The 23,339-nt window shown below is 39.7% G+C and overlaps 1 protein-coding gene and 1 long non-coding RNA gene across 3 annotated transcripts; both read left to right on the top strand.

Annotated features, from left to right (window-relative positions):
• The first annotated feature begins 2,743 nt into the window (after positions 1 to 2,743).
• On the top strand, positions 2,744 to 4,982 carry LOC103420127 (cinnamoyl-CoA reductase 1-like). The gene is made up of 5 exons (XM_070823895.1): positions 2,744 to 2,984; positions 3,056 to 3,228; positions 3,866 to 4,211; positions 4,329 to 4,524; positions 4,665 to 4,982. Exons 1-5 carry the CDS (start codon positions 2,855 to 2,857, stop codon positions 4,798 to 4,800), a joined length of 981 nt encoding a protein of 326 aa, XP_070679996.1. The 5' UTR covers positions 2,744 to 2,854; the 3' UTR covers positions 4,801 to 4,982.
• Positions 4,983 to 13,522: 8,540 nt separating this feature from the next.
• LOC103420126 (uncharacterized) lies at positions 13,523 to 22,357 on the top strand. 2 transcript variants are annotated; one of them, XR_011582296.1, is made up of 7 exons: positions 13,523 to 13,695; positions 13,799 to 13,962; positions 14,120 to 14,599; positions 15,033 to 15,295; positions 21,104 to 21,367; positions 21,903 to 22,095; positions 22,190 to 22,357. It is a non-coding gene; the product is annotated as an uncharacterized lncRNA (long non-coding RNA). The 2 variants fall into 2 exon arrangements; XR_011582297.1 differs by having other exon boundaries at positions 15,033 to 15,205; positions 21,182 to 21,367.
• The last annotated feature ends 982 nt before the right edge of the window (positions 22,358 to 23,339 follow it).

Raw genomic sequence — 23,339 nt, forward strand, 5'->3', positions numbered from 1 at the left:
CACAGTTTCCCAATCACAACAAATAGTTGATTCCATGATTCATGGATACACAATATTAACATTTGACAACTTAATCAAGCAACGAGATCAAGCATCCTTTCATGAAATTTGATAAAGTAAATCTCTGTATTTCCCAACCTATATTCCAAGCAATATTGTAACCTTAATTTACAAAAATGTCTACAATTAGTAATTTCTATTCATAAGAATCTAGAGTTTAGGACAAACTCAACGGAACCAACCAAGAGCTGGGATTTCAAACCACTCAACAGAATCCCACTAGGAAGTGGTCGCCCTTCATTGATTTACCAAGCACAAATACTCCTTACAACCCTAAGGAGGAAGTGGTTGCCCATCGCGGATACACCAAACACCATCATCCCTAGATAGCCTATGGTCCCTCATTGGGGATATAACAAGCAAAACTACAGGCATAACCTAATCGTGTAGGCAATGATCACCGCTAAAATATGTATGGTCCCCCATAACGGATATACCAAGCAGAACCATAAACATGCATCAAATGGTGTTGTCCCCTAATGCATATTAACCAAGCAAGACCACTCATGAGCACCATGTAACCAAGTAGGCAGTGACCCCTAATGCAGATTAACCAAACAGGTCACCCCCTAGAATATGTATAGTCCCCCCCTAATGCAGATTAACCAAGCAGAACCATAAGTATACACCCAATAGTGTGGTCCCCCAATGCGGATTAACTAAGTAAGACCACCTATGAGAACGAGATAACCAAATAGGTAATGACCCCACATGCGAAGTAACCAAGTAGGACCATAAACATGCATCAAATGGTGTGGTCCCCCAATGTAGATCAACCAAGTAGGACCACCCATGTACCACATTGCTACATGGTTAAGTTATATCATCACACATTATACATCATACATCATATATCAATTCAACATGAATCACAATTGAAAGTACACACATTATCGGTCATGAATTCCACATGACTAACCAAAGGTCTTGTCATCGCACGGAAACTGATGCACACATCCCTTAGTATGACTCGCTTACCAAGATAGACCCACTAGGCTTTATCGGGTATCTAGTAATGTTAATTTTAGTATTTAAGAATGCTTCATAACATTTTGACCAAAAGTCAATAATTGGTCACTATGGTCAACGACCCGGTCAACAACCCTAGTAATTCAATTCGGAAGACCCTACGTCAAATTTCCGATTTGTAAATTCCTAGGTTCCTAAAATATTACGTATAATCACATTCTAAAATATTAACATAATAAGGTCATCTCCAATTGACCTGGCTAAAAGGCCATAGACCAAAATGTAGTCCATTTTGACACGAAAACCGTCTCCAACTGAGAGCCAAGCCAAAAGGCTTGTGGGCCGTACCAGGCCATAAACCAACCACAAGGCCAAGCCAGCCAGCCAGCCAGCCCGATTTGGGTAGCCCAATCCACTTGGTGTTGTTGGTGTTGTGGGTACCGCTCTGGTTAGGTTGCGTCACTCTCCCATCATGCCTTATTTGTAGTACGCTTACTTGCATTTTTATGAAGTACTATTATTTTATTTGAGTTACTATTATTTTATTTGTTTTTAATTTTATCCTTCGTCAATCCACAAAATATAATACCATTTTTATGAGGTACTATTATTTTATTTGTTTTTAATTTTAAGAAATTTTATATGCAATCCGCATTTGGAGCTATCCTTATTTTTTTCTTCAATATTTTTTTCGATTTAATTTATTTTATTTCTTCTTATCTTTTGGCATAATTTATTTTTTTTATTTAATATGGTAATTTAATTCAATTAAAATAATAAATTATTAGCCCTCTTAGGTTGGAGATGGGTTTTTTGTCAAATGGGTATGTTTGGCCTATAGCCATTTGGCCTTCTCGGTTGGAGATGATATAAAATATGGTCTGACATTGTTCATTAAAATATAATTTATTGCAGAACTATAGGGCTAAACATGGCCCTTTGGCACTTTTTCGATTGGAGATGGCCTTAGAGGTGAGTGTAGTGGAGGTGATCATCGACGTTGAGGTGAACAGAGGAGGGAGATTACCTATGTCAAAGTCCCAGAACTCTCGGGGCTCGATCCGTCACGAATGGCAGCCAAACTGGGTCGATCTTGGGTGGAAATGACTGTGGGGATGAGAGGAGTCTATCCCAGAAGGTGGCTAAGATCCTTGTCGACGAAATTCGCCGGAATGGACATCTAAATGTTTGCCCAAAAAGGGTCAAAATCGTAGAGAGATTTAGGGTCGACCCACACGCCCGCTTTCTAAAACGTGAAAGTCTCCCTTCCTAAATCTGGGACCTTCCATAAATAGGTCAAAAAGATAAAATTACCCCTTCATTTGTTTCCTTATTTCTCCTTTATTAACATTTTTCGTCTGTACGTTCGCAATATCAAGTTCTATTTGAAAAACACTAAAAGTGACCTAAAAAGGATTTTGAATTTTTAATGACTAACTATGAAGTTAAAATAAATTCGCGTAAATACAAAGTAGGTAAAATTAAATAGTGAATCTGAGAATGGGATTTCACACTTTCAATATTGCTATGGAAGATTCAGCAAGTTGTTGTAGAACTCAATATTGCTTTGGAAATTAAATTCAGCAAGTTGTTGCAGGAATAACTTCGTAGCACCACCCACAACACTATTTCACCAATAAACATGCACCACGTGGGCATTCATCTTTAGTCACAACATATATTAGACAACCCCCAGCGCATATATAAACAGACAAGTAGAATGACCAAGAAGATATAGGCAGAGAGATCAATCATAAGAGAGGTGGGACTGAGAGGAGTAAGGAAAATATATAACTTGGTAAGAAGACATATAGCAAGTAAAGATATGGTGGGTGGGACGACTGATCAGAAAGAAAAAGTATGCGTGACTGGAGCTGGAGGATTTACTGGCTCTTGGCTCGTCAACCTCCTTCTCTCCAAGGACTATGTTGTTCATGGAACCGTCAGGCAACCAGGTCTGTCACTCCCATCACTCATCGTATATATAGTCTCAGAATATATATTTATATATTGTGCGCTCATGCAGGAGACAGCAAGTATGATCACTTGAACAAGCTTGAGAAAGCATCAGAGAACCTCAAACTGTTCAAGGCAGATTTGTTGGACTACGACTCTCTTCGTTTGGCCATTGAAGGTTGCAGCGGAGTCTTCCATGTTGCCAGCCCTATACCCACTTATCTTAAAGACTCAGACCCTGAGGCAAGAATCTTCCAGATTATGTTATGTTATGTTAATTAATTAATGCCTGCCTCACTCAACTTATATTATTTAACCTGAGGCAAGAATCATAAAAAATGCATAATATTAAAAGATTTTAATTGATTTTTAATATTTTTAGAAAATATAAAAGGAGTATAAAAGAAATAAAAACATATAGTTAGATAACTGGAGTCACTCCTAAAAATACTCTATGTTTTTTGACCTGGATCTAAAAGCCCCTTTTTACTATACGGAAATCATAATGGGAGTTGTTTATCACTTTACCATCATCTAAATATCATATCCAGAAAAAACCATTGAATTTGAAGGTCTTTTAATCATTCATATACATCAAATAAATAAAAGATTCATCATGAGGGTGCTATTTGTTATTAAAATCGTCTATTGGTTTTGACACACATGTATGATTAAAAGACCTCCGAATTGAATGATATTTTGAAAATGATCTTTAAATGATGATAAAGAAAATGACGGTTCCAATTTTAATGTTCGTCCAGTGAAAATATGTTAAGTATAAGTGGGGGACAAGTAAGTTCTTTTATGAGAGGAACACAAGCATTATCCTTTCAGTTTTGAGTAAAAAACTGAAATTGTAGAATAAACGAATGTGTTGCAGGAGTTTCTCGAACCAGCAATAAAGGGAACGCTGAATGTACTCAAGGCTTGCAAAGAAGCCAACGTGAAGAGAGTTGTAGTTGTGTCGTCTTTAGCCGCTGTTATTATGAACCCGGAGTGGCCTAAGGATCAAGTCAAGGACGAGACTTGTTGGTCCGTTCCCGAATATTTGAAAACAACCAAGAAATGGTACTATCTTTCGAAAACGGAAGCAGAACGCGAGGCTCTGGAGTTTGGAAAAAGGAATGGACTTGAGGTTGTGACTGTTTGTCCTTCTCTCATTTTGGGGCCAATTTTGCAATCCACTCGCAAATGCAGTAGCTTTCTCGTTGTTATGACTATAAAAGGTATCTCTGTGCATATTCATATATTAAGAGTACAAGGTACAGGACATGTTTCTTGTTTGTGCAATATTAATGGGCTAGTGTGTGTGTGCACGCGCGCGACTCTGTACGAATGTGTAGGTGATCTTGAGTCCTTGCCATGCAATTACTGGACGTTCGTGGATGTTCGTGATTTAGCTGAAGCGCTGCTTCTTGCATACAAGAAGTCTGAGGCTGCAGGAGAAAGATACATATGCCATTCACACTCAATTGGCATACGAGATGTGGTGGAGAAATACTTAAGGCCTACATATCCCGATTACAAGTACCCCAAGAAGTAAGTTAATCCATTAGACCAGCCTTTCAATAATTAACTAGCGTCTTCTTTTTTTTCAGTTCATCCTTCTGTTTGCTTGTGTACGTTAACGATTGATCCATGTTCATGTTATTGATATATGTTACCGGTTGTATTGGCAGCCTTACCTACGCAGAGGAAGAAGTACAACACATTAATTCCGAAAAATTGCAGAAGTTGGGTTGGACTTTCCGGCCAGTTGAGGAAACGCTTAATGATTCTATTGAAAGCCACCGGAAGGCTGGAATCGTGGGTTAGGAAAAGTTGACAGACTACTGTATTTGTATTGTATTTTCCCTAGCTAGTTAACTAGCTACTCGTAATATGCAAACTGCTGTGCACAATCACAACAAAATAATAGTTCTGCTTATTAAGCATGATAAGTAGCAGCATTAGTTATTGGCTACACATATGCTTCATATAAGCATCAAGTTAAGTTATGCTCTCGTCTTGAATCCTACCCTATACGTTTGGGCCGCTTTAAATTCCTTCCGGATCTAACACCTCCGATGTCAAGAAAATAGAATGTGTGATGGTTTTGAATGAATTTCTTCAATTGAATAATTATTTATGTACAAGGTATTATATACAAATATTACAATCAACGACACAGCCACTATTACGGCATGCAAGCCGTGATCCATAATTTGTGATATTTGACTTATGCTAGAAAAGGTAAATTATAATGATTATAATAACTATGATAATATTTTTCTAATGTTTGACTTAATCAGGAAGATATTATCGTAATCATAATAATATTATAATAACTACAATAATTATTTCCTAATATCCGAGACTTACACGGTGGGGGTTTTTGGCTCAAGTGTGAACTAGGCTTATTTACAACTAAGCTCTCTGGAATTCAATTTTAATCTCACATTGCCCCTTATAACTCAAAGGCCGTTATTTTATTTTCTAAAACTCAAAATTCATTCCATTTTGCCTTTGAAACTCGATTTGAATCCCTTAAACTTAGAAGTTGTTATTTTACTCTATAAAGCTCAAAATTTGCTCCACATTACCTTAATTATTTTAGTTTTATTATATGAGTTTGATTTATATCCACCAGGCCAATCATTTTTCTCCATCTTTGCATCTCAAGAACAGAATCCAAAAAAAAAAATTCCAATTCTTAATTTCTTCTTTTAAACTTTAAATTTTTTTTATTATTGAAACTTGAATGTTAATGCATGGTAGGGATTTATAATCAAATTCATTGGCACATATGGCACAGTCTTATTGGGTGATAGGTCCCACATATGTTTCCGAGGGCGACTTTGAGTTTCAAGAAGAAAAGAGAGTTCACAAGTCAAAGTAAAACAAATTTTGAGTTCACGGAGTAAAGTGAGAACTTTTTAGTTACAAAAGCAAAATAAAATTAAAATCGAGTATCAAAATAAAATTAAAATCGAGTATCAAAATAAAATTTTGAGTTCACGGTCTAAGTGTGTCTATTTAACTCATATGGCCAACTCAATCAGTTCCTAAAAATAAAAAGCTTCTATGCCTGATTAAGCAGAGCATATGGTTTATAGATCAATCAAAACAAATGAAAACAATTATTCGGAGATTATAGAGAGATAAGAACAAGACTAGTAGAAATGAGTAATGCGATACTTATTGTTTATTTTTACCATCATTTGTACTCTTTCTAATAAGGGTAGGGTCCACAAACATGTGGGTCTCATCTCTATGAGAGAGATGATACAAATAAAAAGGTCGTACCCAGTGCACAAGGCTCCCGCTTTACGCAGGGTCTAGGAGAGATGATACAAATGATGAAACAAATATGTGATAAAAGTAGCAATGGAAATATAAATCACTAACATGAGAAAATGGATATCAAAATGGAAGACGATGGCTTGTGGAGAATGCACCTTGTTATGGGTGGAGAAGATGAAGTTATAAATTTAGGCGTAAACAAAACTTCTAAAATATGAGAGTAACCTGCCATTTAGTATTACGGTCTAATGGTACTCCATTTCACTTGTAAGTATGAGGCTAAGCCCACCCCCTCCCTATTAGTATAGGTAACATTGATTGTTCAAAAAAAAAAATATTGAGAGTGACCTAGTTCAGCCTACTTAGTGGGGTCGGACCCGATCTGTAAGCCCCAAGTTAGAGCAGGAATTAGCCTCAAGCCAATTGTGAAAGTTAAACGCATTCTTAATTGGATAATATACATTTGCTTCCCTATTGAGGAGAAATTCTAGTGTAGAGAGATTGGGATCACCGAATTTTGCATACTAGACACACAAAAAGTACCATACCCCATCTCTCTGACTTAGAGTTCCACCATACACTAAATCAACAGTTCATCATGAATATATTATTTGTTAGTTTACATACATCAATTTATTCTATCATTTAGATGCATAAAGAAAATACAAACACAAATGAACTACAACTTCCTAAATCTCACATTTCACAATATTTAATTGCTTGTTATAAATCTCATATAGTATAAACCTTAAACATGCAAATGTGGTGCAACTGCAGGTAGAGTTGATTGAACCAGCTTTAAAGGGAACACTGAATGTACTAAATGCATGCCTAGAAGCTAAAGTGAAACGAGTTGTTTTTTGTCCTCTGTATCCGCTGTTTTTATGAACCCGGACTGGCCTAAGGGTCAAGTCAAGGACGAGACTTGTTGGTCTGTTCCCGAATATATTGAAATAACCAAGGTAATTATTCGTTAGTGATCTGCACGTCAAAGAGATACACCGGTTGCATTGTTGTTATTAATTAGTCAGTTTTAAGCTGAACCTATATATGATTATGATCTTTGATTTTCTGGTACAGAAATGGTATTTTCCTTCAAAAACAATAGCAGAATCAATGGGAGGCCTTCGAGTCTGGGAAAAAAACTGGACTTGAAATCGCAACTTTTTGTCCTTCTGATATTTTGGGGCCGATCTTACAACCCACCTTGAATGCGAGTAGCTGGCTTCTAGCTAAGGTTCTTCAAGGTAAGAACATCTCCAACGTAGTCTCTCAATTTCGCTCTTCAAATTCTATTTTGTTGACCTATGTGGGAATTGAAGAGTAAAATTAGTTACCTTGCAATCTAACAAACTCTTCAAATTTGATTGTTTGGTTATTATTTAAATTTATGTTTTGTCTTCTCCCTATGTAGCACACTATTTATATTAAGTTGGAGAGTGAGATGGAGGTCTCTAAATTTGTAGAGAGAGAAGAGGTCCTAAGTTTGATATTTGCCATTGAAGAGTCTCTTGGAGCTTTGTTTTGTTGATGTGACTAATGCATTTGAAAGTTTGATATTTGCCTTTGAAGGGTCTCTTGGAACTTGTTTTGCTGATGTGACTAATGCATTTGAAGAGTTTGTTGGAGACACTCTAATATTTACTTTAAACTTATTTGCCACATCCGGTAATATGTACATGTTTCTTAAGAAATGAAATATGACCAAGGAGTCATAAAGTTCCCAAAATTAACTCATATGGTGACCCCAAAGCTTCAAATGTCGATACAGAGACGGCTTCTAGCCATTGGTGTCGCAACCTAGTTTGTCCCCTCAATTGCAGTTGCTCAGCCATCGCAAAAGTTTGTTACGACATTTAACCGGCACAAAAGGATTTTGTTTTTTCTTGTAGTACGTAGTCATTTATGCTAATATTAACGATCCGTATTGTTAGATTTATGCATAGTTATTAATATTTATAGAGGTTATGTGAGTATATACGTCTCTTACATCATGTGCAATGTGACTCTGTACGCAGGGGGGTTTGAGTCATTTGGATACAATTATTGGACGTTGGTGGATGTTCGTGATGCAGCTTGACACAAGAAAAACCAAAGGAGTCTCAGGGAGACGGGGGATGATAACCTGAGATTCGCTCAACCAGGAGCAACGGACCTCGCTTACGTCGCTAATCGTGAATTCACTCACACAATCAAGTCAAATGCTTGATTTTAGAAGGAGAAATCACTCTCTTCAAATGCAAAAGGCAAATACAATTTTAATTCATTCAAGTCCCCCATTCAAGGCTTTCTAGTACAATATTTATAAGCGTTTACAAATTAATAGACTTTAAGTTTCCATGACACCCTTACAACTCCCAAAATAACTTAACAAATTCCTAAATAATTAAAATACAAAACCTTTGTTATTCCAAAGCATATTAATGGTTTCAAATTGTTTTCTCCAAGTCTACTGATGAGTCAAAATTATATTATATATTTCACCATATTCTTAGTATAATTTGATAATTATTTTGGTAGAATTTTGATACTTTGCTTTATATTTTCAATATAGGACATTCGATTTCTTCTGAAGCAAAACGTGACCAAACGGACGAATTTTGGAGTGATCAAATTGAAGGACGTTCGTGTGTTCCTTAGCTTGTTCGTGTCAAAATCTCAGCAATTTCTACCAAGCGGTTATTTTCTGGAGATTAAATGAAGGAGCAGTGCGCGTTGTTGGAAAGTGACGTTGCTGAGCTTAAACTGCGTTTTTGGAGCCCAAGATGACTTCGGATGGGTTCGTGGCCTTCTATAGAAGTGTTCGGAATCAAAGCTTTAAATCCAGCTATTTTGGGCCAGTTTTGGAGCCGATTTGGGCCCAAAACATGGTTGTGTAGATTTTTTGGCGAATTTATCAAGTCAATTTAGGATTATATTACCTATTTTATTTTAATTTATTTAGTTTCCTAGTCTTATTCTAAGACCTTTTATTAGGAGGATTTTATTTAGAGTAGTATAAATAAGCTTTTTAGCAAATCTAGGGTTTTTTTTTTTTAGGGAGAACGCATGCAATTTTTGTAAAGAAGATTTTGGGCAACGCTTAAGAGATTTCAAGACTTTTACTTTCAAAGTATTGTCACTCTTTTTCTATTTCAATAAAGACTTTATGATTTTTATTATGAATATGCATAACTAATTTTCTTTTGCTAGGGTGAGGTCATGATCCTTAGCAAGAATATGTAGTCTCTTTTTAATTGCTTATGAATTCATGCATGCAAGTTTTGGATTGTTAATCACTGTGTTTTAAACTATCTATTTGTCTTAGTGATTCGCGACCATTAAGATATTTAGAAAAGTAATTTGATGCAATTCTGGCAGAGGGCTATCCCTAAAATTGACTAAGGCTTCTTGTGGTTAATATGTGTAACCTCTTAGGATGGACGACATGTTTTAAGGGTTATATGGTTTTTCAAAAGGTTTTCACAAAACTTAATGAGGCTTGCATGTTCACATTCGATCTGGACACCACGAACGGGTTGTATGTTAGATATACGTTTTATGTTAGGTTCCAAGTAGGATATACTCTAGGAAAACCTAACCTTCAAAATATGGATGTATGGTTCATAAGTAATTAGAAGAGTTACATAAGATTGTTAGAGTGATGGCGGAACCCTAGTATCTTCTCACTTTAAATTCTAAAAATTGTTTCTTTCTCCTTCTTTAAAATTGCAGTTTTTAAGTAATCTTTTTAATTAAATTCGTTTTTCTTAATTTAGGTCATTAAATCATCCTTTTCCAAAATTTTGTTCTAAATAATTAGTTGAGAATTGATTTGGCGTTAATCTATTTAAATTAATCCTTGTGGAGAACGATCTTACTTGAGCCAACTATAATACGAGAATCTTGTTTCTCTTGCAAGTATTTTAGGTGTTTTTAACCCTTTTTGCACATGTGGTAAAAATCCTATCATCTACCTCCCGCATCATTCTCATTTTCTCAAAAAAAAAAAAAACTTGTCCTCGAGTTTCAATTGACCTCTTCTTTTTTTTTTTTCTCCTCGATCTTTTGGATGTCCAACCAAAATGTTCCACAATACCCAATTTAGCACCAAAATTTTCCAAGTTCCTATACACCATGCACACATTAATGTTTTCTTCGTGAACATAATCACCTTGGAATAGTGCTTCCAAATCACTTCTTCAAATGAGCCGAGAGAATTGAAATCGTGTTGAAAAGTTCTTCTATCAAAGAGCTAACCTCTCATATCTTGTGCAACGAAACTGTCCCAAAAAGGATCATGAATTCTACGGATATTAAGTGCTTGTACTCCATTATATAGTTGTCCATGGAACTCTTCAACCACATCTTCATCGCCTTCGTATTGATCATAAACCGGGGCGGAATCCCATTCGGCCAAGTTATCGATTACATCACTACTTTCTGTATATTCCCCTTTCATGCCAAACTCCATGTTGGAACGTTTTTCAACCTCATTAGATGCACAACAAATCTCACATGCACCATCTGGACAACGATCAAAATTTGGAGAAAGATTGAGATTTAGAAAATCGTTACTTGAAAAATCAAAGACAGCCGTTTCTAGAACCCATCTAACCTCATTTACTGGAGGCAACAACATGCTTTAGTAAATTAATTGAAGATATTGTTTTGTAGAAATAATGGATTGAGGAATCGCTTCAGAATTAAGAAACTAGACTAGAAGGGCTTTCAAATCATATATGGTATGAAGGTCGATAAATGCTTAACCAAATCGAAAACTGACCAGCAAGAGAATTGATTTTGTTTTCACGACAGCACTAATGCTCTGTGGTGTTTTGCCTATATCTGCACACACAAAATTCGGTTTGATGCACGGTTTGTTGCGTTGGAAACTAGACCTCCACAGCTTTCCAGTGATTGTGACTCTCTAGATAAAAGTCACGGAAATTGAGTTGGTTTTGAGGACAAACACAGATGATGTGTGTAGCGCTACCACCAGGATTTCAGATAAAAATTTGAAAGGCCGCTCTGATGCCACTTGACGTAGGAAAAACCAAGGGAGTCTCGAGGAGATGGGGGATGATAACCTGGGATTCGCTCAACTAGGGGCAATGGAGCTTGCTCACGTCGCTAATCATGGATTCGCTCACACGACCAAGCCAAATGCTTGATTTTAGAAGGAGCAATCACTCTCTTTAAATGCACAAAACAAATACAATTTCAATTCATTCAAATCCCCTATTCAAGACTTTCTAGTACAATATTTATAAGCGTTTACAAATTAATAGACTTTAAGTTTCCATGACACCCTAACAACTCCCAAAATAACTTAACAAATTCCTAAGTAATTAAAATGACACGCCCCAACCCTAATATTCCCTGAATACCAGGATAGACACGTGTTGGCCGACATCCGAAGGTGACAAAAGCCATTACTTGATACAAAAGCTAAGAATAAGAAATAAATAAAAGTTAGAAATTTAAAATACAATGAAATAATAATTTAGGAACGTGCTCAGAGCATACAACTAAACCTAATTACTAAAAGGAATTAAGATAAAATTGAATGAATAAAGAAGTGGGTCCTACATCGAGAAGATTCAAAGATGCTGCTGCGGAAGTGTCTTGACGCCGGGATTAGGTGCCTTGATCCTAAGTCCTGAATAGGGGCGCAAAACAAAGATGAGTGGACCAAGTTCATAAATATATATATATAATAATAATAATAAAACAGTTATCAATGTACTAACCCCCACAGTTTATATATAATGAAAACTATTAGCATAATAAGTGATGGATTTAATAAAAATCCTAGCATGCCAAAAATATCTCAAAAGTCATATCGCGGAAACGCGTCGCGAAAATCAAAACAATAAACGTATCGTAGATCGTCTCGTAAGTGCGGTGTGCTGCTAAAAAGATCGCCAAATAAATATATCTCACGGCCCAATACATGCTCCGTGATCTCTGTGCCCGTAGCCAGAGATTACCAACTCCCGGCCCAATGCCTGCTCCATGTCCCTAAGCCCGTAGCTAAGGATTACCAACTCCCAGCCTAAATGCCAACACCAGATCCTCGCCCCAGGCAGCATAGTGTCCTCTAGGTACGCACAAATAGTTACGCCTCTCATAAATAACAACTTCATAGTATAAAATCATCCATCGTCTATACTATAAAGAGGGGTTTCTAAAACATGTTCTAGCATTCTATCGTCATTCATTAGATAGTCTACTAGATCATGGTTTTTATAGAAAATATGATATATATTAAAATATAGCTCAAAATAGGCTAACATTTATTTCCTAACCAAAAACACGAGACGAAATCAATAAATTCAATAAACAAGCTTAACATAAATCGAATCATAAATTCGTAGGCATGCTAATCATTTATGCAATTAATTTATAAACTCATGCAATTTTAGAAGGGGTCCACTCACAGTACTTAGCTGCCAAAAACTGCGCCACTAGCGAAGACGGAAGCGTCACAATAATTGCCCCTAAGCACATTAAATGGTACAATTAATAAAATTATATTAAGACAATTGAATTTGGGAAAACGGACGTCGGAGACGGATTTAGGACGTCGTTTTACCCTAAGAAGGGTCCTAGATACATTTCGTAAAGTCAAAAGAATATTCCAGAGAATATTCCCTACCAGAATATTCCACACAAAGGGTTTGGGTTGAAAACAAAATAAAAGGATTTGAGTTTTAGGTTAAATGAGTTAGAGAGTTAAAAGGGTTTTTGGGCTTAAAGCCCTTAACAAAAACCAGCCCAAGGCTCTTATTTTAAAAACAACAAATAAAATAAATAATAAAATAGAAATGGGTTTTTTTTTGTTTTTTTTATTTTAAGAGCAAGGAAAGTTCATTCCAGGGCAGAGAGGCCAACGAAGAAACAAGAGAGCCTACAAAGAGGCAAATAGAAATGGGTTTTGGGTTGGGCTCGGCAGGAAAGGCCAAAGGCCTTGGGGTTTCTGGGCTACCGGATTCAAATGAAGAAGAAGACCGGAAATTCGGCCGGAAAACCATCCAATTTTAAACGGCCATAACTTTGTCACTACTCAACAAAATCAAGTGAAATAAGAACGAAAGTTGTAGCCCTCGAAGAGACGAATAGAATGGTACCTCACACAATTTAAGATTCAAAAACAAATTTTAAAAGGAAAATAAATTCCCAAACTTGGTGAAAATACAAAAATACCTTTTATGTACAGTAAATCCCGGAACGGATTGTTACATAAAATACAAAACCTTTGTTATTCCGAAGCATATTTATGGTTTCAAATTGTTTTCTCCAAGTCTACCTCCCGCATCATAGTTGAAGCAGTGCAAACTCTGAGGGCGGCGAACGGTACGTATGCACGGCACAGGCGATTGGGATAAAAGATTTGGTGGACAACTACTTGAGGATTGCATATCCTAACTACAATTATCCAGACAAGTAAGTTTGTCTATCTGTCTATCAGCCAAATGCCAGCGAAAAACAATTGCTCAATTTTTCGTCATTGGCGATTCATGTTGATATTTTATTGTTGTAATGGCAGCCTTACCCACACAGAGGAGGAAGAAGAAAAACTGAATTCGGATAAATTGCAGAGATTGGGTTGGAATTAACGGCCACTGGAGGACACTCTTATTGATTCCATTGAAAGCTAGGGGAAGGCTGGAGTCTTGAAGTAGCCAAATAAAAATCCCTTCTATTACTCCGGTAGTATATATGCTCAGCGTCCAAGTTTACTTGGCTAATTTCAGATTGATGTGTTTTTAAAATATTTATTATGCGAGTAAGAGAAGGGTATTTTATTTTTTTTATTTTTTTCACACGAGCCTGTTTGAAAAATGAAAATGTCGTTGACGTCCTTCAGGTAGGTCTTCTTGCTGACTTGCTCGGGCGGCTGCTAGAGGGCTTCATGAAGTTCCCATGTCTTGGCAAGAATTGGACCGCTGGAGTGTTTTTCTTGGCCCAAAAGGTGGACTCTTACCTTTTTGTTGGCAATAGATTGGATGTCTTCAATTTGGCACGTCAATAGAATGCCAAGTACTGACGCACTTGTGCATGCCTTCAACTTGGCACGTCCTAACATTTCACATGAAAATCCCTCTTCATTCGTTCGGAAGATTAGAGTGCTAGATCAGAAATTGAGAAGTCAATCTTCTTGTACTGATCAGTCTCCTTGTCGAGACACCAACTCCAAAAGTCTGCAATAAAGATGATGGCGGCACCGGCGAAGGAGGAGAAGGAAAGAGTATGTGTAACTGGGGCTGGAGGATTTGTGGGCTCTTGGATTGTCAAGCTTCTTCTCTCTAGCGATTATCTTGTCCACGGAACCGTCCGAAACCCCCAGGTCGTCTGCTATAATTTTTTCTCTGTTACTGCATCCCACTATGATCATCCTTACTGCTTATGTATACCGGAAATTCTCAGTTCAATTAAATGATGAACATGTCAGCTACATTGTTTTAATATTATTGGTAAGGCACCGATGACGTATTGCCACGTTTTGTTGTAGTGATATTGTTGATAATGCAAGGATAACATGTTGGTACATTTTGTTGACTAATAAAATGGTCGATATAGTATCAGTTGCATATTGACGGTATTAAAAGAACAGACTGTGAGGCTGGCTACAAAACATCGGCACAAAATCGATAACATTGCACTATTAGTTCCGATGGAGCGTAATTCATGTTCAAAATGGATCATACATGTTATATTACTGAAAATTAATAAACTCATACAGATGTTAATTGTTTTCATTTTACAACTAATTAATGCAGGGGATAGCAAGTATGCTCACTTGAGCAAGCTTGAGAAAGCATCAGAGAATCTGAAACTGTTCAAGGCAGATTTGCTGGACTACAATTCACTATGTTCGGCAGTTGCAGGATGCAGCGGAATTTTCCATGTTGCCAGCCCTGTAATTCCTAGTGCTAGTGTAACAAATCCTCAGGCAAGAGTACCTAATTCACTGATACAAGAGTGATCAACTAAAAACAGAAAAGAAGGAACTATCCCATGTGAAGCGATAAAGGACTAGCTAGTGTCACGGGATGACTCTTTAAGCCTTCCGCCCGTGCGGCACTTAGACTTGAATACCTCGATGAACAAGCTAAGTAAGCCTTCGAAGCCTCGCTTCCCCGGATCGAATCACAAAGAAAGCTAAGATAGCTTGGAGAATGCTAAGATCACTTAGAAGATGGGAGAAAGGAAGCTTTGTATTGAAAGTTAAGAGAACTTTACAATTGCTTACAATTCTTGGATGGTTTGGCCAAATGGCCTTACCTCCTATTTATAGGCCTAAGTCACCTCCTCAATGGAGGGTTCTAGAATCCCCTACTTACATCCAAAAATATCTAGCATAGTTCTAGATACAACTTGCCTAATCTAGATTATTCTAGGTGAGGCTTAAATATGTACACTTGTGTGGAATGTTCCGGAATGCTCTAGATTATCTTGAATGCTCCGCCACATTCTTGATTTCTCCGGGACGTTCCAGAAGCTTCCATGAAGACAAGGCTTCATGGGCTTAGATATATGATGTCTTGGGCATTTTCTTTGTTTTTAACATGCGGCCCGTGACATCCTCCCCCACTTAAGCCGTCGACGTCCTCGTCGACTCCTGCCTCTCGAATGTCTGAATCAAGTCCTTATATTGCCATAAGGACGTCTCCTTCTCCCATGTTGCTTCGGAGTATGGTAGCCCCTTCCATTTGACAAAGTACTCCACATGCTTTGGTTGTCTTGGTCGCACCACGACACGCTTGGCTTCAATGCTCTCCACTTCTTTGTCAAATGCCTCCGTCATCAAAGGGGGTGCTCGATGAGACTCACCTCGACTTGGTTCCTCATTGTCTGCATGATAAGGCTTCAAGTTGCTTACATGGAACACCGGGTGAAACTTGAGGCGGGGTGGGAGTTCCACAACATACGCGGCTTTGCCAACCTTCTTGATGATAGGGAATGGTCCCTCATATTTCCGCAACAAGCTCTTGTGCAAGCCACGAGTACTCTTGTGCTGAGACGCATTGAGCTTCACAAAGACTTGGTCGCCAGTTTGGAACTCCACATTCCTTCGCTTGCGATCCGCCCATTTCTTCATCTTCTTTGAAGCCTTCTCCAAATGAGCTCGAGCAAGTTCGTGGGCTAATTGCCACTCCTTAGCGGTTTTGAAAGCGGCTGGACTATTCCCCGTGTAGCCAGTCACGACCGTGCTCGGGGTCAAGGGTTGTTGCCCTATAGCCAACTCGAACGGACTTTTCCCCGTCGACTCCGAACGTTGCAAGTTATAAGAGAATTGGGCAACATCAAGTAACTTAGCCCAATCTCGTTGATTGGCACTAACATAGTGCCGCAAATAAGTCTCCAACAATGCATTAACCCGCTCCGTTTGTCCATCAGTTTGGGGATGAAAAGCTGTGGAGAAGTCTAACTTCGAGCCAAGTAGTTTGAAGAGCTCCTTCCAAAATCTACCCGTGAAGCGAGCATCTCGATCACTGACTATGCTTCTCGGAACTCCCCAATACTTCACCACGTGCTTTAAAAACAAGCGTGCAGCTACTTCGGCTGTGCACTCCACAGGTGCGGGTATGAAAGTGGCATACTTGGTGAATCTATCGACCACGACGAAGATAGATCCACATCCATCAGACTTGGGCAAATGTGTGATGAAATCCATGGTTAAACATTCCCATGGTCTTGATGGGGTGGGAAGTGGTTCCAACAGTCCTCCCTGTTGCCTTTGTTCCACTTTGTCTTGTTGGCACACAAGACAAGTCTTCACGTAGGAATCTACATCATCCCGCATTTGTGGCCAATAATAAGCATCGCTCACCAAAGCCAACGTGCGGTGAGTGCCAGGATCTCCTGCCCACATTGAGTCATGGCACTCCTTAAGGATTTCTTTCCTTAAGCTTCCCCACTTTGGGACGTAGATCCGCTTGCCCTTGGTGTATAGCAAGCCGTCCTCAAGCCAAAACCTTCTTGTCTTCCCTTCCTTGACAAACTCCACAATGTTCTTGGCTTGGACATCATGTGATAAACCTTCTCGGACACGGCCCAAGAGATGGCTTTGCGGCTTGAGTACTGTAGCCATTAACTCTACTCGTCTACTTAGAGCATCGGCCACCACGTTCTCCTTTCCTTGCTTGTACTCTAGTTTGTAATCAAACTCCGCTAAGAACTCTTGCCACCTTGCTTGCTTAGGTGTGAGCTTTTGTTGGGTTTGAAAGTAGCTAGTGGCAACGTTGTCCGTCTTGATGATGAATGGGGTTCCAAGCAAGTAATGCCTCCAAACTCTAAGGCAATGGATGATGGCGGTCATCTCCTTTTCATGGGTCGTGTACCTCTTCTCGGCATTGTTTAGCTTGCGACTTTCATAGGCTATCGGATGTCCCTCTTGCATCAACACTCCTCCTATGGCAAAGTCGGAAGCATCAGTGTGTAACTCGAATGGCTTGTTAAGGTCGGGCAACCTTAGTACAGGTTCCTCCATTAGGGCCTTCTTCAACCTCTCAAAGGCCTCTTGACACCGGTCCGTCCATTCCCATGCCTTGTTCTTCTTAAGAAGGTCTGTCAAGGGTGCTGCTATGGCTGAATACCCTTTAATGAATCTTCGATAGTAGTTGGCTAGCCCCAGAAAGGATCGTAGTGTTGGTACCTTGGTCGACGGTTCCCACTCTTGAATGGCCTTGATCTTGCCCTTTTCCATCATAAGTTTCCCCTCCTTTATCTTGTGGCCAAGAAATTCTACTTCTTTTGTGGCAAAGGAGCATTTCTCCTTCTTGACATAGAGTTCATGTTCCCGAAGGGTCTTGAACACTATGCGCAAGTGCTTGACGTGCTCCTCCAATGTCTTGCTATAAACAACGATATCATCAATGTAAACCACGACAAACTTGTCAAGATAAGGATGGAATACCTTGTTCATCAATGTGCAGAATGTTGCGGGGGCATTGGTTAGACCAAATGGCATGACTTTATACTCGAACGCTCCATATCTGGTCACCATCGCCGTCTTCGATTCGTCTCCAGGGGCTATCCTCACTTGGTAGTATCCCGATCGAAGATCTAACTTTGTGAAGTACCTTGCTTCACCAAGTTGATCAAATAAGTCGGCGATTAACGGAAGTGGGTACTTGTTCTTGATGGTAATCTTGTTCAATGCTCTATAGTCGATGCACAACCTTAAGCTACCATCCTTCTTGCGTTGGAACAAGACGGGTGCACCATATGGGGACTTGGAGGGTTGGATGTAGCCAGCATCAAGTAGCTCGTTGAGTTGCTTCCTCAATTCCTCCAACTCGGGTGGAGACATCCTATAAGGTGATTTGGAGGGAGGCTTAGCACCAGGCTCCAACTCAATCGCATGGTCGACCTCTCTCCTTGGTGGCAACTTCTTTGGAAGTTCCTTAGGCATCACGTCCGCAAACTCCACAAGGACGTCTTCCACTTGTTTCGGCAAAGGCCCGTGCTTCTCCTCCCCTTCATTCAACATTAGGGTTGCAAGAAATGTGGCCTCGCCTTTCTTCCAAGACTTGGCAAATTGAATTGCCGACAAGTGCTGGGTACACTTCTTGGCTTGCCTTTCCAATGGCACCAGGCAAGGTTGTCTTCCGTCGGCTAGGATACAGAAGATATTGTAGAAGGGAATGGGAAAGGCTCGTACCTTGTCCATGAACTCTAACCCAATGACTACGCCATAGTCGTCCATCTTGACTACGGTGAAGTCGATATTTCCCTTCCATGAGCCAATGTCTACGTGCACATTGCGCGCAACTCCAACAATGGGGGTGGCAGCGGAATTTACCGTCTTCACGCTACCGGGCTCCTTTGTGACTCGGAGGCCAAGCCTTGTGGCTTCCTCCGACGTCATGAAGTTGTGTGTTGCTCCCGTGTCCACCAACACACGCGTCGTCTTGTCACCAGTCTTGACGTCGACGAACAATGATCCTCCCCCAACTTGAGCCTTAGGTTGTGGGAGGGTTGTCTGGATGGCATTCAGTAGACGGATGCATCCCATCGTTGCATCGTTACTCTCTTCGGCCTTGTCCTCCTTGAAGGCCATGGCCTTAAGGGCCTTCTTTTGTGGGCAATCTCGCATCATGTGAGGGCCGTCGCATAGGTAACAAGTGGGTTGCCAAGACTTACCCTTGCCTTTGTCATGCTTATCGGCTTTCTTCTCCTTCGGTTTGCTTGTCTCGGCCTTGTCCTTCGGCTTATGTTCTCCCCCACTTCTCTCATGGTTACCCCTCTTCCCCGTGGATTTGGAATCACCTTGGTGGCTTGATTTAAACTCAATCAAGGATTCGGCGGCGGCAATGGCATCAGACAATGTTTGCACGTGTCTCCTTTGTAGTTCGAGTTTTGCCCAATTTTGCAGTCCACTCATGAAGTACATGAGCTTGTCTTCCTCTAACATGTTGGGCACCTCGAATAACAAGCTCACGAAGGCGTTGACATAGTCTTTGACGCTCCCCGTTTGCTTGAGCCACCTTAGTTTCTCCTTGGCTTCGTACTTGGCATTTTGGGGATAGAAGTGCAACATAAGATCTTTCTTAAATTCATCCCAAGTGGTGAGAGAAAACGTACCTTGCTCAATCTCCATGCTCCGACGACGCCACCACATAAGGGCATTGTCAGCTAAGAACATGGTTGCCGTTGAGATTTTGGACTCGTCATCTTCAAGCTTCAGGTACTTGAAGTATCGCTCCACGTTCCACACGAATGTGTCGAGCTCCTTTGCTTCCCTCTTCCCATTATAGGATTTGGGTTTAAAGGAGTCGATTACCTTGGAGTCCAACGCCTTGATTTCCCTCGACCCTTGCACGAATTGCTTCACGACTGCTTCTTTACAAAACGCCACATCTCCCTTGAGTTCCCTTGTGTCCTTTATTTCTTCTTGAAGCGCCACAAACCTTGCCTCTATGTTGTCAAGGTGAACCTGGACTTCCCTTCGCATCTTGTCTGCCATGGTGTTGAGAGCGCCAAGGAGCTCATCTCGTAGCCCTTCCACCAAGCCACGCAGTTCATCCTTACCATTGTCCACCATGGTTTGGATTTCCTCCTTGTCGACAACGTCCTCATCAAGTCGAGTATCGAACTCGAGTATGGTTCGTTCCACCTTCTCGAGTCGCTCTTCCATGGTCTCCATTGATGCTTGCAAGTCCTTTAACTTTGGCTTGCTCTTGGCAACGTCTTGGACCTCGGCAGTACGCTCCCTTAGGTCGGAGACTCCGGACACCATCTCTCCACTTGCCATATCCTACTTTCCTTCAAGTGATTCACGAGCTTGGCTCTGATACCAGCTGTCACGGGATGACTCTTTAAGCCTTCCGCCCGTGCGGCACTTAGACTTGAATACCTCGATGAACAAGCTAAGTAAGCCTTCGAAGCCTCGCTTCCCCGGATCGAATCACAAAGAAAGCTAAGATAGCTTGGAGAATGCTAAGATCACTTAGAAGATGGGAGAAAGGAAGCTTTGTATTGAAAGTTAAGAGAACTTTACAATTGCTTACAATTCTTGGATGGTTTGGCCAAATGGCCTTACCTCCTATTTATAGGCCTAAGTCACCTCCTCAATGGAGGGTTCTAGAATCCCCTACTTACATCCAAAAATATCTAGCATAGTTCTAGATACAACTTGCCTAATCTAGATTATTCTAGGTGAGGCTTAAATATGTACACTTGTGTGGAATGTTCCGGAATGCTCTAGATTATCTTGAATGCTCCGCCACGTTCTTGATTTCTCCGGGACGTTCCAGAAGCTTCCATGAAGACAAGGCTTCATGGGCTTAGATATATGATGTCTTGGGCATTTTCTTTGTTTTTAACATGCGGCCCGTGACACTAGGACTCCGTAATACAATTAACAAATTGTTATATACGTAAATCACATTTCACAATATATCATTGCGCGGTGCAATTGCAGGTAGAGTTGATTGAACCAGCTGTAAGGGGAACGCTGAATGTCCTGAGTGCTTGCCTAGAAGCCAAAGTGAAACGAGTTGTTGTTGTGTCCTCTATATCCGCTGTTTTTGTGAGCCCGGACTGGCCTAAGGGTCAAGTCAAGGACGAGACTTGTTGGTCTGCTCCCGAATATATGAAAGCAACCAAGGTATTTAGTCTACTCTTAATTAGTGAGCAATGATGTAGTACCATATTCAACAGCGCGTCAAAGTAATACATCAGTTACAATGTTGCACTAGCATTATTAATAAGTCAGTTTTCAGTTTTGAGTGTAATTTTGGGAAGCAGGATATTTTATTTTTATTTTTAAGCTGAGCATAAATATGATTTTTATCATTGATTATCTGGTATAGAAATGGTATTTTCTTTCAAAAACGTTAGCGGAACGGGAGGCTTTGGAGTTTGGGAAAAGAACTGGACTTGAAATCATAACTGTTTTACCTTCTCTTAATTTGGGGCCGATTTTGCAACCCACCATGAATGCAAGTAGCTGGTTTCTAGCAAAGGTTCTTAAACGTAATACCTACTTTATTTTATTTTCCACACCGTATATGCACACATTTCTTTAGAATTGAATATGACCGAAGTGATCCCTATTGTTAGATTGAAAGCTTATTATTAACTGAGGTTACGAGGGTATTATATATGTTTCTTATTTGTGCAATGTGGCTATGTACACCTAGGCGGGTTTGAGTCAATTGGATACAATTATTGGACGGTGGTGGATGTTCGTGATGTAGCTGAAGCAGTGCTTCTTGTATACAAGAAATCTGAGGCTGGTGAACGATACATATGCACAGCAGATGCTATTTGAATAAAGGATTTGGTGGACAACTACGTGAGGGTTGCGTATCCTAACTACAATTATCCCCACAAGTAAGTTTATCATTTCGGTGATTGAATTCGTTCATGTGTTTGTGAATGCGCCTCTATTAGGATCCATGTTGAGATGTTTAGTGTTTTATGGCAGCCTTAGCCACACAGACGAAGAAGAAAAAAACGTGAGCTCGGATAAATTGCAGAGGTTGGGTTGGAGTTACCGGCCACTGGAGGAGACTCTTGTTGATTCCATTGAAGGCTACCGGAAGGCTAGCGTAATATATATATGTCTAGTGTTAAATAATAAGTTCGGGGTCAACGACTATTTTTCCTTTAATGATTGCCCACCCTATTTTAAAATTCTGTCCTTGTCTCATGTATAAGCATTTTAAAGATGAATTTTGAAGTTTGATAAGACTTTGAAGTTATTGATGGCATGTTGATAGTGGGATGATTTTGATGTGGTAGAAGAAGAAAATTGGTGAGGATTTTTATTTTTAAATAATAGAAAGGAAAAACGTATTGGTTTAAACTGCTCGAGCTAAACCAAATCAAACCAATCATAATAGCAAAAATAGACAAGTCCCACAATCAATAATAGAACTTACATCTATTAAACTCATACTATTCAAACAATAGTGCTTTAAAAGTCGAACTCAAACGGTCTCATTCTTATAAAGAGTGTGGTATAGTTGTAAACGATTCAAAATAAGTTGAATATCACCTTGTTCAAGTTTGGTTTTGTTTAAAGTTTTTCTAACTTAAGTTAGGCTTGACTTCTTTCTTATACGAATCAAGCTCGAGTGAGCTTAAAATGTCGCTCAAACTGTTTGGAGCTAACTTACAGCCCCAGGAATACAAATTGATTGGGTTTATTGTTGAGATGGTTTTGCTGAACTTTGGGCTCAGGAAAGGAGCTGGCCCAAAAGGAGGCCCGAAAGGAAAGACAGCCGAAGCCCAGTCAAAGCCTAGAAAGCAGAATGGGCCTTTTCTAACTTGGTGCAGCTCATGAAGACCACTTGCTTACCTACCCAAAGGCCAAGTGGTATAGACTGACCAGCTACACAGCCCATAAAGTACTTTATGATGGCAGTACATGTAAAATAGCTGATGAGTCATCACCCTTCAAATCGCATTCGGGCAAGGTTGCTGCTACAGGAGACCAAGCCGAGTTGTCTATATAAGAAGAAAGAGAAACCAGGAACAAGGACACTCAATCAAACAAACAAATGCAAGCACAAACTCTGCTCAAAGCCAGATTTGCCTTCAAAACGAAGTTGTAGTCAGCCCAAGCATTCATC

The sequence above is a fragment of the Malus domestica genome, chromosome 06 (genome assembly GCF_042453785.1).
Source record: "Malus domestica chromosome 06, GDT2T_hap1".
NCBI classification, from domain to species: domain Eukaryota; kingdom Viridiplantae; phylum Streptophyta; class Magnoliopsida; order Rosales; family Rosaceae; genus Malus; species Malus domestica.